The following is a 16,943-nucleotide window of genomic DNA, read 5'->3' as shown; positions in this document are numbered from 1 at the left end:
TAGGAGGGCGAAGAGATTGGACCTCCCACAAGCCGCATAAAAGGTGACGATGGCCCAGAAATCGCAAGATTCACAGCCAACACACACAAGGGCCGACTACTTACTTTCGTGTGAACCCATTCATTGAGCATATAACTTCAACTTCATCATCTTCATCTCTGGATCCTTCTCTCCCAGATCTACGTCTCCACAAATCAGCATGTCGCTACCACAGATCCTCGCCGAAGGGGTCTTTGCGAAACTTCCTGTCCTCGTCAACGCAGACATCTGCTCCGACAAGACGTATATCATCACCGGGGGAAACCACGGTCTTGGTCTGGAAACAGCCAGACACCTCGTGCGTAGCTCTGCGGCTCGCGTCATTCTCACCGTTCGAAACATGAAGGCAGGCGAGGCTGCCAAAGCCGACATCGAGCGCTCGACTGGACGAAAAGGTACAATTGAGGTATGGCACCTCGATCTTGCATCATATGACTCGATCAAGGCCTTCGCAAACAGGATGTCCTCCCAGGTCGAAAGGATAGATGCCTTCATCTCGAATGCGGGCATACAAATGGACAGGTGGGAGACAGCAGAAGGCATGGAATTGTCCATGCAAGTCAACGTGATCAGCACGATGCTACTTAGTGCCTTGATAATGCCGAAGCTCGTAGAGAATGCGAAGAAAGTTGGGGGTGAACCCAAGCTCGTGTTCGTTGGGAGCGCACTTGGCTTCATGGCCAAAGAGGATCTGGCAAAATGTGGAAATGTCGATGTCTTTGCAGCATTGAACAACCCAAAAGGCGCGAATCTGGATCAGAGGTATGGTAATTCCGTTCCAGAAGTCACAGCTAACGTCTGCGTAGATATGCTCTCACCAAGCTGGTCCAACACTACGCTATACGTGAACTCGCTGCACTATGTCCCGTGGAACGCACTGGCGTTACTATCAACGTAATCGCACCAGGGCTATGCTCGACGGGCCTTGGCCACGATACATCCACAAAGACGCGAGCAATGGTCGGCGTACTGCGGGCTGCTTTTGCTCGGACGGCGGAGCAGGGGAGTCGCACCATCTTGCATGGTGTTGTCGCCGAGAGAGACAGTCACGGAAAGATGTTATCTGGGTGCAAGATCAAGGAGTAAGCCACAATAGAGTAAAGTGTGCTTCGTATTACATGCTAACGGCATTGCAGGTATTGGGTTCCAAAGTGGATGTCCGACTCGGCAGGCAAACAGTTGCAGAAGCAGATATGGAGTGAGCTTGTGGATATTATGGAGGCTCAACAGCCTGGATGCATTTCAAGGCTTCCCTAGGTAAGCGCCCAAGGGTACTCTATAAATATCGTGGGTCTTCATAGCAGTATGTGTTTTGTTTTAGCTACCTATGGTAGTAGAGCCAATACACGCAGGTCTCATCACGCGCGGCTATCATTTCCACAGATTGTGTCCATATCTCACCTTTCCAGCAGTGTGCAAATATAGGATAACACTCGCTTAGTCATATGGATTCCTGCTTCATAGCCTCAATTAAATGGCTCTAAAAGCAGGATAGGTACAAGAACCGACTAAGGCCTAGCGCTTGTGCTTCGCCGATATACACTCAGAAACGAAGCGTTGAGCGGAAGGGCGATTACGATGATAACGACTTGTACAACGGCAACGAGGACAGAAACAAAAAGCTCGTGTCTGTAGATGCTGTATTTGGATCAATCTTGCAATGTTACAAATGCGCCTGTTGGAATCCAGCGTGGCGATGAGTATGTCATGTTGGCCGGAGGATTGTTTCTGTACGTTCTGCGGCGTTTACTAGCAGCCAACACGAACACACTTTCACAGGTGAAGCTTATGAGCATGGCGTTATGGACGACGAAGTTCTTAATCAGGTGGACGGAGGAAGCTGCCCGCTGCGAATGTTCACTTGCATCTGATGTGATCCTTGGCGACGAGACTAAATGAAGCTGCAAAAGTAGCACGTTTCCAGAGAACCAAGAGAAGTTACCTATAGATGGCACACAGCAGCTGCTCCGAAGCGATGGTGTCAGTGGCGGTAACAACCCAGGCAGATGCCATGGAGGAGCCCATGTGAAGAGGCAGGCACGTGCTTCGCCGCCACCCTTACCGTTCTTGGCGAAGCGTCGTCATAAGGCGCGACACCAAGCCACAGCTCATGCGCAACGCTGCCGCCTCTACGCTGTGATAACCCGTTGAACACTCCCCTTCTCTACTACTTGATCACTCCATAGTATCACCTGTGTCGTGCTCTTGCACTGAAGATGTCCGAAAAAGCAGTCGACGAGAAGGTAAGCATGACCGTATACCCCGCGACACTCAACACTCAAGCTGTGGTCATGTGCTAACGATGTTCCCTAGCCCACCAAGTTGGGCTCAGGCTCCGGCCACGAATCGCCCACCACTGCTCGCGAGCTGGACTTCGACGATGATGATGAGGCTCCTACAGCTTCCGGCGAGCAAATCACGTCCCCACCCCCTCTCCCTCTAAGTCGCCCAAGCCCGGCGTCCGCTTTTCAGACGATGCGACCGAGATCCCTCCTGCGAAGCCGCCGCGCCCAATGAGCCCGCAGCAGCAGGCTACAAACACGCTCATCGAAGCATTTCCTGGCACCGATCCCAAGGTTGTGAAAGCAATTCTCATTGCCAGCGACTGGAACGTTGAGAAGGCCTTCACTTCATTGCTCAGTATGTACAAAACTGCGAGGGGTGCGCAAGTATAGGCTGTAGCTAACAGTATCAGGCATGTCGGATCCCAACTTCAAAGACGAGGAAGCTCCTCTCCGCCTAAGCCTCCGCGGCCGACACAACAACCACGAAGCCAGGTTGAGCAAGACGAAATATACGCTCGGCAACTCGCTGAGCATTACCAGAGTCAGGCATATGATTCCCGTTCCAGGGGCGATGCTCGACAACCCCGTCAGCAACAGCAGAGGGAGGCTCATGAAGAGGATGACCAGAGCTTCTTCAACAAGGGTAATAGCTTTTCATCGATCAAAACTAGGGTTGTTATTTGCTCATGCATGCACAGAAGATGTTGACGAGATCCGCCGTAATCTGGAACAGGGTTTCGACGAGACGAAGAAAACGCTCACTGGATGGTTCAACAATTTCAAGAAGAAGTTGGACGGCGAGCCCGACAAATACGACGAGTATGGCAACGAGGTGTATCGTCATGACCAACGACAGAATTTCGGTCCCTCGCAGTCGGATCAACTCCGCGGTATTCGCAGGTCTGCTGAAGCGCGCCGATCTGCCGATCACAACCGCTACGACAACGACAATCGCATGTTAGGGGACGACTTCGAAGCTCTTGAGCTAAGGGACGACGAAGGTACGTGCAATGCTACATCTAGTCGCATGAAATTTATGCTGACTTCTACCAACAGGTCAAGCCCACCAGCGGTCAAATCGCCCACTCGCCAACCCCGACCTCTTCAAGCCTACGCCCGTCTCACCGCCTCAGAGCGGACCCGTTGACGAAGTCGATGCCCTATATCGTAACCCTTCACCGAACGGCCAACAGACCGGCGTTACGGGTAACAAGTCAGGAGGCAAGAAGTGGCAGCCTCTGACCTCAGTAGCGCCGCACCCAGAGTCGGACGAGCACGACCCGTTCAGCCTCGGCGACAGCGACGATGAAGAGGCGAAGACTAAGGATATTAAGGCTGAGGATACAGAGCGATTAAAGAAGGCAGCCGAGGCCAAGAAGGTCGAGCAGTCCACATCGGCTGAGCTGACACCTGCTGGGCGGAGTGGCAGTGTTGGGCAGAAAGATGCTGCAGCCGAGGCACTGTTGAAGGAGGCGAAGTAAGCGGCCTATGTTCTGGATTTCGTGAAGAGATATCCTGTGACTCGTATGCTGACGGTCGCTTTTGAGATGGAGGCTGGACGTACCCCATTAGCTTCGATGATATTATTGCATGGAAGATTACGCATGTACAATTCACTCGTTGGACCTACCCTTCTGCAAGGGCTGTGAAGCAATTATGATACATGAAAGATGGACAGAGTCCTGAACATGCACACTCTGCAATCATACGGACTGGGCAAAATATTTTACCGCATGGGTGGTTCTACCACCGATCTATCACGATGGAAGACTGGATTTTATTGAGTGTGGAAAATCAAATGTGGATGTCCATGCAATGAACATTCCAGTCCTTCTCTCTTCATCCACTGGTTAACGTCCTTGACCACGCTGATCTCTTACTCTGTTAGTCTGCCTTCTTATGTAACAAACATATCTTCAGCCCATGTGAGCATCGCATTCACTGGCCCCAAAATCGTTCTTCGATATTGTTCGAATGGAATATAATCCTCAACCTGCCTGGACACATTGACACGATGGACTATGGCTTGGGAAGCACGCTATAGGACGCGGCCATCAGATGTACAAAAAGTCAGTAGGTTAACCTTTGACGAGTTGAAACTATCACGATGTGAGTCAAGCCAAGCCCTTTTTCCCAGCCCTCGGCCAGTGGCATACGGAATGCCATGTGGCTTGTGCATCTATTTCGGCCCCTGCATGTAATTGGGGTTAGGTTTATATCGTTGAGCTGCATGTTGCATACCCCTTGTCTTAATTACTACACTGTATATGTGTTCAGCCGGTATTGAGATGTGGTGCAACCTTGAATGCGCTCGCATAATTGGCAGAGAGGCATGGTCTGCCTTTGACCCGATGCAGTACGGAGTCGAAACATGCATGTGGCTGAGCGCAACCGAGACCTTCCATTAATTTTACCACACTAGGGTATCGGACCCCGAAGTAGGGTACTTCGTAGATGAATGGGAGCTTGCAGGCATAGCGTTAGCTATTGCCGAAACGGATACGCAGTGAAAACTCGCAGGGCTTGCTCATGCCTTCACGCAGCTCGAAGGCTCAATTGTGCGAAGTCCCCAATCAATGCCTAACCCAAGATACTCCCAGCCAAATCAATTCAATGTACGGATGAATGATGCAGCAAGGCTATCTTCAATTAACAGAAGGTAAAAGACAAGTGCATGCACTAGCTTTCTGTCTGGACTAGCCACCTCTTCATATCTATCATTGATCTGTTCACAAGGCTTTCTTCGACCACAGTGTTCTGCTAGGTACACGTGACAACGAGTTCCTGATCTCTTACTGAAAGACCACGGAGACACCTAAAAGAAGAGCAGCCACCAGTATTTCTGTACTTGATACCTTCAATACGTCGTTCCCCGCAACAAGGATATAGTCGGTCGCCAATGTACCTACGATGTAGAAGGGTCGAATGCTGCACAGTCGTCAGCATTGTGTCCAGTCCTCTAGTATCGTGATCTGCACCCATATAGAACTCCCATGAAGGGGTTGAAGCTATAACTCATCTTCGTAATCTAGATATACTCGACCTCAATCCGAGTAGCTCACAGCGGGATAACATGGAGACTGGGCGACTTTCGTCGCCAGACCAAAGTGACACGAGCCAGCAATGGCACAAGCAAGCACAGGGCGATCAACGCAATCCAAGTAAGTCGTCCTCACCGTCTCACACATTGGTCATGATAAGATGCCAGCTTGATTGAAGAGACAACAACACGACGCAGATACAAGCAATAAGTCAAACAACACTAGCGAGCAAAGGCCAACCAGATCAGCGGTGACCAGCAATTTGTAAACGACAGCGAGGGCACAGCGAAGGCTACCAATATGAAGTAAGAGAAAGTATAGCCATGTCGAGCCAGAGCGTACAGGCCTTTACTGGGGCAGAAGGGGTTATTGAAATTATCTCGTTCGCAGATTATTCCAACAGAGTACGGATCTAGTCATAATCTAAGTTCCCGTGCACATAGCTCCATCCGCTAAAGTACATGAAGATTAACAGAAGGTTTAAGCAAACGAACAGAGTTCATACGCGCTGCCGCTTCGCAATGCTCCCTCCAGTGTTTTCGTAGAACCGGACGTTTACCCAATAGGGCAAGTCTATCAGAAAGGCTGCCGTCAGTCCTGCGGAGACGCCACTCGGGTGGAATTTTCTCTTCCGGCGCAACACCGTTCTACCGCATAACACTCCTGCCGGTCGTAATACCTTTTCCATGAGCCTCCCTATACGCTCTGAGCTCTGCTTCCGTCCTCTCCAGCTTCTCTCGCTCAGCAAGCTGCCGTCTTCTTCTCTGATCATTCGATCCCTTCTGCGAATCTTTCTCCTTATCGTATGACAGCGGATGATTCACAAGTAACCTAATTTTCCAGTCCTCATACAGCACATCTTTACAAGCGCGTTTGTTCCATGATAATACTTTAATCACATTGTGCATGCGCTCCTCGCACGTTGCTGTTCGATCGGGCTCGAGCTGGTGGATCGCTTGTAGTGCTTTGTTGAAAGCTGGCGGTCCGCGGAACCCGTTCTTACAACGGTCGATAAGTGCAGTAAAGACCTCGCGGCTGCAGGCTTCGATGAGAAGGGGGGTCAACGCTTTCAGAAGAGAAGAGGCGGCGGTGGTGTGAGGTTGCAGTGTCTTTGACGTCTTTAGTGTTTACAATAGAAGATACGAGCCGATCGACCCAAAATTCTGCGTTCCCTTCCACATACGTAATGCTGCCATCTGTGCTAGGGTCAAGGTGTGGTGGTTCGTACACTTTGCGTCGATAGTCGCGAGCTTGTCGCCAACGACTTGGTGACGGCTGGACAGAAATACTATCCCAGGCTTTCGAGGTTGCGGGCCGACATTTTTGTGGAGAGAATGTAAGGTCTTGCGCTTGAGCGAACACCTCGCGGTCTTTCCGGGGGGTCGAAATCGACTCCATGATCCGTGACTACCTCTCTCAAGCTCGAATACGCGGGTAGAGTCGTTGATGTCCGCAATCTTGAGTTAGAAGAGCGTTGGCAAGCAACACTCTGCATCGACGGAGTATATGGAGGAGGGTGAGCAAAAGTTACCGGTTTGGGTAATACTGGTCTAGAATAATGATCGGGAGACATCCAATTATAATCGGTCGATGTCACCTTTGTCGTCAATGGTGGGATTTGCTGTGCGAATGTACTTGTGCATACAGGCTGGACAGTCGCGGCCTGTTCCATAGTGGGTATCTGCGAGGGCGTGTAAAGGCTTAGGGGTGCCCCTAGAGGAACGGAATGCAAACGATACTGTTCGTTACCTGTCTCTCTGTCAAAGGCTATTCGAGGTGTAGGTTGTAAGCCATACCCTCCCTTGCAACTCGGTTGCTATTATGTTGAGCGCGGAGGATCTGCTCGTTAGCCATTTGCGCCGTGCTCATTTGTGCGAGGGTATAAAGAAGCTACAGGACTCTGCTTGTTGAAGCGGGTGCGTAGTTGTGAGAGCGAGGGTAGGTAGCTACTGCGTAGCGTCGTGCATTGGAAGATGGGGATGAAGATATGGAGGCTAAGAGAGATGTAGAAGGCCGTATACAAGTCTCTAAGGTCAGCACGCAGCGCCTGTGAAGGCCCTCTATGTGACCGACCGCGGGCTCACAGCCATACTCTTGAATTGTAATACGAAGGGGATCATTCAAGGTGGTCCGGATATCTTCAGGTACACGTGCCCCTAGTTCGCACTTGCTCCTGTCAAGCACAAAGTATTGTTGTAGAATGGCTAGAGCGATGGTCTTAATGCGCCGGAGTATACTACATGGGCTCTAGCAATTCATAGCTACACCCTGGAATTGTGATCTTGCGCGAGAAACATGTTGTTTAGCCACATAGTCGTAGCCCCAGGACAATCACATTATCTTCGGCTCACATATGGCGTGCAGGGGCTTACAGAAGCTCGAGAACATTTGTTGTCACAAGTCACACAATTCAAGCGGAATGCCAAGGTTGACTCACAGACGATTCGGTGTGAGGGGTTGGTGGCTAGAAAGGCATCTCTGAGCGGTAAGGAAGTAACGCCCGCATCTTTAATCGATGCGAAAGCCGTAGCTCATTGCCCTCACCATATCTGAGCAACTATAGTGAGCTTTGAGCTCTTTTCAGTACTCTTTCTAGCAGGTAACTTTGGAATCCTGCGTGCTTGTCCGATGTGCACGCAACGAGAGTCGCTGGCCGGAGGCTGGGTGCTCGAAGCTATCAGAAGCGTGTGCGAAGGCGGCATGTAGTCTTGACAGGGCCGAAGATTGGCTCGACGCAGTGGTTTTGGTGCGGAGTAGCTGTGAAGTTGAGCCGTTGGCGTGGAGTGGCCCAATGCGGAAAGGTCTATTGATCGCTGTTGCATGACAGGTTTGTAATTCGTGTGAACATCAGCGCACCACTTCGTGATGTCTCTTGAAGCGAGATCTCAATGCAGCAGTCAGCGTCTAATATGACTTCGCTCCAGTGCCGGCGTCATCACGTGTAGATCTTCGTGCCTGCGGCTGGCTAATTCAAGGCTGAAACTTCAGGGGCGGAATTCTGCACCCCGCATTCACGACGCCCGTTACCCACGACTTTCAAGCATCGACTTGCGGCTTTTGCAGTCATTCAACCCCATCGATAACGTTACCGCACATTCAAGCTGCCCTGTTCACACCTTTGACTCTTGATTGATGGCTTCGGAGTCAAGCATCGCACTAAAATGGCGCGAGCGCTTACCTGCCCACTGAAGAGGCGTGAGACGTTCCACGTTCGGAACTCAGGCATCCGTCAACACAGTGTCTCAGGCCTGTTAGAAGCCTTAAGCCTTCGGCAAGTAGGCATTGCCATATAATCTGTGTTCCTGGCGCGTGGCCTGATTTTATTCTACCCACCCGTTCGCTGCTGCTCTTCAGTTCCTTAGGCGTCTATCCCTTTTCATCCTAACACAACTTTTTCTTCTTGGTGCTGGCACACTTTTATTTTATAATATCTTTTCCCTACAAGCTCGAAGCTTACTACTCTCGCCGCTCGTCACCATGCAGCTCTTCGCCAGCCTTCTCGTCGCTCTCTCCGTTTTTCAGGTGGCTATGGGTGCCTCAGACAAGTTCCCAGCTGCTGTGCTCGTCCAACGCCAGACAAACCCGCTGCCCACTACTCAAGTCGGTGACCCATGCTTGGACTACTCCGTTACCGCCAACATGTCGACCATCAGCGCAAATTCATCATACCGTGCTGCCTTCATGCAGAAAGCACCTGTCGGAACAATCATCACAGCGCGAATGCTCAATGCCGCCCAAGCCAAGCTCCCAGCACTCACAGCAGACGTAGCACTCAACCAGCAATGTGGAAACCTTACCCAGCTCGCAGTTACGGAAGCTGCCAACAACTTCTCGAACAACATCGTCGCCCAGTTCAGCACCGAGGGTCTGCCCGTTGGTATCAAAGCCGGCCCTGAGGTTCTAGTCATCGTCGGCGCTATTTGTGCACTCTTTTCTATTGTCTGGGTTTTTGCTGGTTAATGGAGCGTAGAAGCCCGCTATTGGCAGAAGTATTGATGGGTATGGCATATCGTTATGAGCCAGCCAGGGTTTTCAAAGACTCGCTGCGAACCACTTTGGTCGGGACTGTTCAACCGCAAAGGCTTTAAGATATCCATGATGAATCAAATAAAAGAAACTGCACGTAGTCAGCGAAAACGACCGTGTACATGAATAAGCTTCTCAGACACATCAAGAATAATAATACCATGCTCTTATCACTCAGATCATTTGCACGACTACTTGCAAACGGTTGATCCTCGTACAGCTCTGGAGCGCACAAGGATCGTGGTTGACGGTACGCAATTTACAGCACGGACAACTTGATGGGATCGCTTGTGTAAGGCGCTATTACAAGATCGAGGCCCTGAGGCGGAGATCCCAGCTCGCCACCACCACCACCAACACCAGGAGATGATGTACGGTGGTACACATCCTCCGTATTCGGAAGTCGCAGTGGTTCCATGACACTCAACCATGAGATCGAATCTGCGTCGTCTACACCATGTATCTTCGTTCCTTTGTCGCCGGGTTCCTCGCTTTCGCAACATTTGAAGTCATCCCGCGTTGTACGCCTCAAGATAAACATTCCAGGTATGCAATTCGAGCTTAATGGCTCAAAGACCAACTCAAAGGTTATTGCGTGTGCAATGCAGAACCCGTTCCACGCTTGTTGCGGTTGTGCGTAGCCGTAAACGAACTCGTCGAAGTTGATAGGTCTTCGGCCGCTATTACAGACACCCTTGGTAGGGGATCCTACCCATGTTAGTGATTGACATGGCGCACGAGGGCAGCTTCTTCAATTGGGTTCAATTCCCAGCCAACCTTTGATTCAAGATGGCACGACGGCATCGCCCAGATCTGACAGCCGGACTCCCCACGATAACTTCATGGAGCATTGCCTAGATCAAGTAAGCGCGAACTGTCAAATGCCTATCCGCTAACGCTGAATCGTTCGTGCGCCGCCGTCCGAGTGTTTCGCAACAAGCCACACGTTGATGCCGAACCTGGAATCCATGTGATTGCGACGGGGTGGGACGCGGGATTCTGGAAGGTTTGTTCGCGGTTTCTTAAACGGGCGCCGTCCTAAAGTGCGTTATGTTGGGCCCCTCGCGCTGTCAGGAGTGAAAGTCCGTCTTCGTCGCGAAACGTTGTCCACTCGAGTACAGGACTGCTTGCCGCCGGGCAGTTTTCGCCCACGATGGATTCATTTGCCGTGATCTACGCAAATCCTCCAGATCCAAACGATGAAGTTCCGGTATACAACAAAACGGCAACCATCTATGGAGCAACGTTGCCTTTCCACGTCAGTAACAACGACTGCGTCTCGTCCAGTCTGGCAGTAATGCTGACATCAAGTAGATCTTGACCTGGGCTGCTGTTTCCTTCCGTCTGTACACAAGATATCGGGTCGTCCGAGCACCGGGTTGGGATGACTATTTCATCACAATCAGTGGCGCATTCAACTTAGCGTCGCTAATTGCCTTCTATGGCTGCATGTTTCTCTCTTCGAATACTGTATCCGATGCCTTGCTAACAAGACTTATAGGTTTTCACTTTGGCCTCGGCAAACACCTCTACTACGTTGACCCGAACGATTTCGTCACGCTTTTCAAGTTCCTCTACGTTCAGAATGCGGCGTACTACACGTGCGCCGGCGTCGTCAAGCTTTCATTGCTTTGCCAATACTTGCGTCTTTTCCGAAAAGGAATCATTCGTCAAATATGCATTGTACTCATTGTGTTGACCGGCCTTTGGGCATTCTTCTGGTTCTTTCAAGGCTGGTTTCCATGCTTCCCTGTCTCTGGCTTCTGGAATCGAGCACAGATTCCACCGGCCAAATGTTGGGGCACAGGTTTCGGCAACGTGGAAAACTCCCTCACCGCATTCGTGGCTTTCGCCGCTACCAACATGATGCTGGATACAATCATATTCATCATACCAATGATGCTTTACTTTGGGCCTGGACTGGGCTCAAGACAAGTTCTTGCGATCATCAGTCTCTTCACTCTCGGCTCAACGTAGGTGCAAATTCTATCCGATCTCTGTCTCCACTATTGATGCAACTGCAGAGTCCTTCTCATGTCTATTCTTCGGCTGTGGACAACTATACGTCACAACAAATACGACGCAAGCTCGTTAGATTTCACGTGGTGGTACCCTCTCACAATGATCCTGGCCTCTCTCGAGATTGATTTCGCCATTATTTGCGCCTCGATACCGATCTTCTGGCCTCTCATCGCCACCGCGCTACCACAAATTTTTGTGACACAGGAGGTGAGGGTAACGCATCACCGGCGCCTCCCCGACAACAATAATGCGGAATACGATATGGGGAGGAAGTACTCTATCAAAAGTAGCGGCGGGGATAGTCAAGAGAATTTGACGGAGCTGCAAGAACATCCCAAAACAGACTATAGTGATCCGTTGGTGGTGGATCATGTTACAGGAAAGATCAAGAACAATGCGGAAGTGGTCAGCCAGAATCAGAAGAAGAGACGGCAGAAATGAAGGCATTTTGCCAAATGAGAAGTAATACGATTCTCGTGCCGATCAGTGCTTCCAAACGATCCAGAGTTTTTGTCAGTTTGCCGATTTGTATCGTGTCCGTGGCCACACTACCTCATCCCAGCACATCATCCTCCGAAGCCAACTTCTGGGCACGAGCCACTGAAAATATTCAGAGAGATGTACCCGAGCAACACACGGTCAGCTTACGAAACAAGCATGGGTGTGGGCGAGCCGGATCGCTAATGCTCCTTGTAGCGATATTTCAACCCACAGCCCGATCCTTAACCGTCGTTCGCCGAAAGCAATGTTCCCCGCTAGGGAGTCTACTCCCCAACAGTGGACGAGTTCATGCAGCGGATCGGTATCCAGATCACTTCCACTTCGACTGAAGTCACATTTACGTACCATCTCTTGCACTAGTTCAGGACACTTTGAGCTGAAGCTGAGCATGCATCCTATCCACTCCCATGTCCAGGCTGCACAATCAGCTTGGACAATGATTCTCTATTCTCACAGCGCAAGCAGATCTTCGGTATGTCGAGCGATGTCATCCTAATGTTTCCGTGTCTTATATTCTCCTCCCACCCCCGTGCCAGCATACATTGGCAACCGCTTTGCTGTGTATCTCAAGTCAGTTGGCTAATGCTTACACCCTCTTCACTGCACTTGCTATCCAATTCTCTCTCCTCGCTGTGGGTGACCACGTAGCATTCTTTAACAGACAATTTCCACCAGGATCCCCATCTGTCACCATCGCAGTCAAATTCGCACCGTAGACGACGCCCATACAGGCCTTCCGTTTCGAACAATGGTCCATGCACGCGGTGAAGTTGTACGTGATGAATGTGCGCATATTAACAATGTCATTGTGGTGTTCATCGCCACCTGAAGGTACGCCGCGTCGGCAGGTGATGTCGTAGGAGGAGTGGCTGCCGGTGGACGATTCGTAGGGACTAGTGAAGTCACGGGGCGTGGCTTGTGGCGCTGACGCTGGCGAAACGACCGCTGGAGCACATGGAAGGTGGGCCATGCCGGTCGTGCCCGTCTCTACTGCTCCAGTCTGAGTCTCTGGATCGCCTGGATCATCTAGACTTGAGGTTGGTGTTGGTGTCGGTGTCGACGAAGAAGACGATTTGGTCGCATAGTAGCCTCCCACTGCTCCACCTACAGCAGCGCAGATGGCCAAGAGCACACATACCGAAGCAACAACAATGAACGGTCTCCGCTTGAAACGCCAAATTCTATCGGATCCTCTTCTCTTCTCGTCCACGTATGGGATCAAACCATCTTCGCCTCTCTTCAACTCTTTCTCCGAACTTGCAGTCGATGTGACCCAGGGAAGCCAATGTTTTGAGGTGCTGTCTATCGCTCTTGTGGTTGGGTATGGGTACGGGCCGTTGGGATCGACCTGCAATCCTTCGGCATCGCGATCGACCTCTGGCCCTTCGAAAGTCTGTTCTGAATGGTGGTATCGATTTTGTGTTGTATATACTGAGCGGGGAGTAGTGGGCGTGTGTTGTATTGAGCAAGCATATGAGCTCCACGTCGTCATCACTTCGATCTACGCCCTCACGTCTTTCGGGTTTTTGAATAATCACTTCGGTGCGAACGTCGAAATGTTGCAGGTCCGAAGATAACGCCCAGCGATTTGACTGGCGAAGTCAACATCATAAAACGGACAGTTCCTAAGGCGGCCACCGCTCATGAGCCGCAAGTACTGATCCTATAAACTCCTGGGGTCTCCGTAGCCTGATAGGGCTTCGGTTTCCGGGGGCCAATCCATCGCTTACACAATGGGATCTTCCGGCATCGCATTCTGCGTGATCGGTGGTGGCCTCACGGAGTCGCAAACCTCAGCTTGCGGTCAGTTCTGTGATTCTTGATCCAATTGCTGTGGGAAAGCCATTGCCACTGTGCATTGACCTCGCTGCGGTTGGTCCTCGTTCCTGTGAAAGCTTCGCTGTCCGCTGGTTGTTGCAGACTGGAGGAGCATCGCAATGCTTGCCCCACACTTTGCTCAGCCCTACGGGCTTCTCAGCGTAAAAATGTCAAGATTGGGACTGTGGCTGGTGGTGCAGGCCAAGGCGCAGCAGGCGGGAGGTGCAGCAGAATGGGGCCAATCGGCGCAGCATGGTGGCGTTCAAGTCGCACACGGTACCTAATTGTGAGATCAAACTTCAGCTCCAACTACGTTTCTTCCTCGTGGGCACGCAGATTGTTCTCGCAACTATTCCATTTCACCTTTCTCTTTAAGCCTTCTTACTGTTACCCGCGACGCGCACATGTGCAAACCATTCCGTTATAGGTAATCCCGTGACTAGGTAATCATAGGAAGGCTTTCTGGGACATATGCAATTTACTATCAAAGCATGCAAGGTAACAGTCGACGCTTGCAGTCGAGTTTTGCTCCATAGCACCCGCCGGAACAATGATAGCGCGACTGGCGGGATGCTAGAATAGGCCCAGAGGTACCTCAAAGGAGAGAACGAGAGTTGTTCTCAAGGGCTCGTCAACGCACTCGGAGAGACGGCCATTGCCCTATCCCACTAGGCATTATTCCCTTGCTATGCCAGTGTCGTTACTACAGTACTCCCAACCAACCATGGTGCCTACTACTTCCCGAAGAGCCTCAAGTGCGATCGTCCCGTCACAAGATGCGCATGCGGCGGCGTTACAAGTTCTGCACCAACCCTGCAGCATGCTCGTTCCGATGACGTAGCTCACTTGCAGCCGCTCTTTCCCGCATCACAAGAACAACAAGAAACAGTAACGATTGCAACATGGCAGAGTCAAGCACACGGGCGCTTGACTCGTCTCGACCATGTAGCCCACAAATCCGGCACACGCTGCAGCCAATCAGCGCCTCGTGCACGAGCCCACCGCGCGTCGTAACGTCACCTAGATCAAGCTTTGGACAAAAGGACATCAACGGCACACCTCCGGCAGACACCGGCACCCGAAGCCGTCTTGACCTGACCCAATGCAGTCCCGCCAGCCCCCGCAATGACTGTAACCAGACGGCAACACATCACCCCACCAATTGCGGTATCGTGAGCTCCAAATCAAGGAATATGGGACAGCTATTACGGGTGTCCGGAAACGCGCGCCTTGATACACGGGTTGCCAAGGTGTGCGATGGCGGCCTGGCCCGAAGACGGCGCAGATGGGCACACAGCGAGTAGCGCGGACAGAGTGCCTGCCTGCAAGGCAGATATCGATATGTACTGTCTTTGTATTGGAAGCGTATTTAGGTGGTGAATTACAAAGAGTATGTGGGCAACAGTGACTATCAGTAAAATCGCATTGCGACCATTGCCAGTGCGTCGGCCGCGGCCATGTCTGGGGCATCTCTTCGCTCCAGTCGAGCAGCCCTGATGCTTTTCCTCTAAGGTATCGTCAAGCCGTAACAAAAAGTGACTATGCAACTCCGAGAAATGCAAATGCATGCGGAGACAGCCAAAAAAATACTGCTAGAGAAACGCCGATGTGTTTTTTTCCGCCCATAAAGACCAAAATGTGCAAACCCCGGGGTATCATGCATTGACGTGGAAACAAGTATCTGTACAGAGAAGCGGGAGTGTGGTGGGGTGGGTCGTGTCGAGGAAGGAGAGAGGGTCATGGGTAGCGTTTGGTGCTGCCGCTGATGCTCATCGATCGCTTCTTTTCGTGGTCGTCTTTCGGACCCGGGACATATTGGTCCGGGGAAATTGGCGTGGTGACGGCAAGGGTGAGGAGAGTAGCGAGCTCTGCGGCTGCGGCGCCTATGGCGAGGTAGAATGCGACTCCCTGGCTGATGTTAGTCGGGTGCTTGTAGTTGCGACTGGCTAGACTCACCTGCTCTTCGCAGACGGCGCGGTACTGGTAACGTCCATTGCTCAGGATATGGCTGTTACCGCAGGAATACCTGCCCAGGCTGGCTTTGCTGGCTCTGTCGAGTATGGAAAATTCAGCTATCGCGATGACCCAGAAAAGGACTCCGCAGCATCCGCCAAGGACGCGGTATATGCCGGCGGATCGAGTCGGTCGGCGGAAGGATCGCTTGAATGATAAGGCGACGACGGTGACCGAGGCGATGAAGCTGCCGACGGCGACGGCGAAGAGGATGAGAGTGGGTGCAAGATTGGTGCGGGCAGGCCAGGTCATGGGCAGCTCATTTTTGCGGAGGTCGATGTAGCGGTTGCCGCGGAAAATCTCGAGGGTGTGGACAAGGAAGACAATGACGGCGCCGCTGAGCACGATGACCAGCAGGCGAAGGGCGGAGCGCAGTCGACCGAGCCATTGCGCATGCCAGCTGGAGAGCTCGAAAGGCATTGGCATGCGCGCGGTGAAGCGTGCGGCGAGCGGCGGCGGCTTTGAGGGTGTCTTGCAGCGTGCAATGTCTTCGGGCACTGAGTGCAATGAGTGCAATTGCGGCCCTATCGGGCTTGATAGAAGCTGGTCGGAGTAGGTGGGCACCGAGGAGAGCGGCAGGCGGTCGTCGGAAGAGGTGAGGGTTCTTCGTCTCGCGATCGCAACGTGAGGATGGGCCATAGGACGCTCATCCCCTACCAGAACTAGGGCTCCACTAGCTCGACGGGCGACACGTTCGTCGTACCGTCGCTGCTGTCCCCGCGCCGTTTTGAGGAGAGCCGCACGAATCGGCAGCGTGCGCGGCGTCGCTGGGGCGATGTGTTGTTTCAGCGAAGAGTGGTGTAGATGGCGCGGCGGAGATGGAGACAAAGGCTCATCGCAGCGCGCAAGGGGGACGCAAGCTTAAGACCAAACGAGGTTGGGTTTGGCGACTGATGGCTGTGCTCCGTGCGCCCCAGTACAGAAGTGCGAGGCTTGGGCTGGGCGATCGCGACGGCGGTCCAGGTGGCGTCTGCTCTTGTGCGCGACGAGCCTGATTGAACGTCTACAAGTGCACGCCGAGGATGGGTGCGGGTGCTACGCGTTGAAGCCGCGCTGCAGTCTGCCTGCGCATCGCTCCTGCCTCTGCACGCGGACGTGCCTTCCTCGAGGATGCGCTCCCGGAAGAGGCAGGCACGACCCGCTCGCGAAAGGTGCCTTGGCCAGCGACTGGCTGGACTGGACCGCAACGTTTCCAAAC

General features: G+C 52.2%; 6 protein-coding genes across 6 annotated transcripts; 4 read left to right on the top strand and 2 right to left on the bottom strand.

The window, feature by feature from the left end:
• Positions 1-199: 199 nt before the first annotated feature.
• N0V89_007083 (uncharacterized protein) lies at positions 200-1,125 on the top strand (the record flags this gene model as incomplete). The annotated part of the gene is made up of 2 exons (XM_056215849.1): positions 200-801; positions 846-1,125. The coding sequence occupies 2 exons, from the start codon at positions 200-202 to the stop codon at positions 1,123-1,125; spliced, it is 882 nt and encodes a 293-aa protein (XP_056070096.1).
• Positions 1,126-2,255: 1,130 nt separating this feature from the next.
• CUE5 (ubiquitin-binding protein cue5) lies at positions 2,256-3,805 on the top strand (the record flags this gene model as incomplete). The annotated part of the gene is made up of 6 exons (XM_056215848.1): positions 2,256-2,282; positions 2,493-2,679; positions 2,735-2,865; positions 2,916-2,967; positions 3,023-3,325; positions 3,381-3,805. The coding sequence occupies 6 exons, from the start codon at positions 2,256-2,258 to the stop codon at positions 3,803-3,805; spliced, it is 1,125 nt and encodes a 374-aa protein (XP_056070095.1).
• Positions 3,806-8,842: 5,037 nt separating this feature from the next.
• N0V89_007081 (uncharacterized protein) lies at positions 8,843-9,325 on the top strand (the record flags this gene model as incomplete). Its single annotated transcript, XM_056215847.1, has 1 exon — positions 8,843-9,325. One exon carries the CDS (start codon positions 8,843-8,845, stop codon positions 9,323-9,325), a length of 483 nt encoding a protein of 160 aa, XP_056070094.1.
• Positions 9,326-9,650: 325 nt separating this feature from the next.
• N0V89_007080 (uncharacterized protein) lies at positions 9,651-10,361 on the bottom strand (the record flags this gene model as incomplete). The annotated part of the gene is made up of 2 exons (XM_056215846.1): positions 9,651-10,099; positions 10,289-10,361. The coding sequence occupies 2 exons, from the start codon at positions 10,359-10,361 to the stop codon at positions 9,651-9,653; spliced, it is 522 nt and encodes a 173-aa protein (XP_056070093.1).
• A 471-nt stretch (positions 10,362-10,832) lies between these two features.
• N0V89_007079 (uncharacterized protein) lies at positions 10,833-11,854 on the top strand (the record flags this gene model as incomplete). Its single annotated transcript, XM_056215845.1, has 3 exons — positions 10,833-10,842; positions 10,893-11,364; positions 11,416-11,854. The coding sequence occupies 3 exons, from the start codon at positions 10,833-10,835 to the stop codon at positions 11,852-11,854; spliced, it is 921 nt and encodes a 306-aa protein (XP_056070092.1).
• Positions 11,855-15,469: 3,615 nt separating this feature from the next.
• Positions 15,470-16,165, bottom strand: N0V89_007078 (uncharacterized protein; the record flags this gene model as incomplete). Its single annotated transcript, XM_056215844.1, has 2 exons — positions 15,470-15,640; positions 15,689-16,165. 2 exons carry the CDS (start codon positions 16,163-16,165, stop codon positions 15,470-15,472), a joined length of 648 nt encoding a protein of 215 aa, XP_056070091.1.
• Positions 16,166-16,943: the final 778 nt, after the last annotated feature.

This window comes from Didymosphaeria variabile (genome assembly GCF_027946475.1).
Source record: "Didymosphaeria variabile strain IMI 356815 chromosome Unknown scaffold_5, whole genome shotgun sequence".
Classification (NCBI taxonomy): Eukaryota; Fungi; Ascomycota; class Dothideomycetes; order Pleosporales; family Didymosphaeriaceae; genus Didymosphaeria; species Didymosphaeria variabile.
This window is presented reverse-complemented; position numbering and strand designations above follow the sequence as displayed.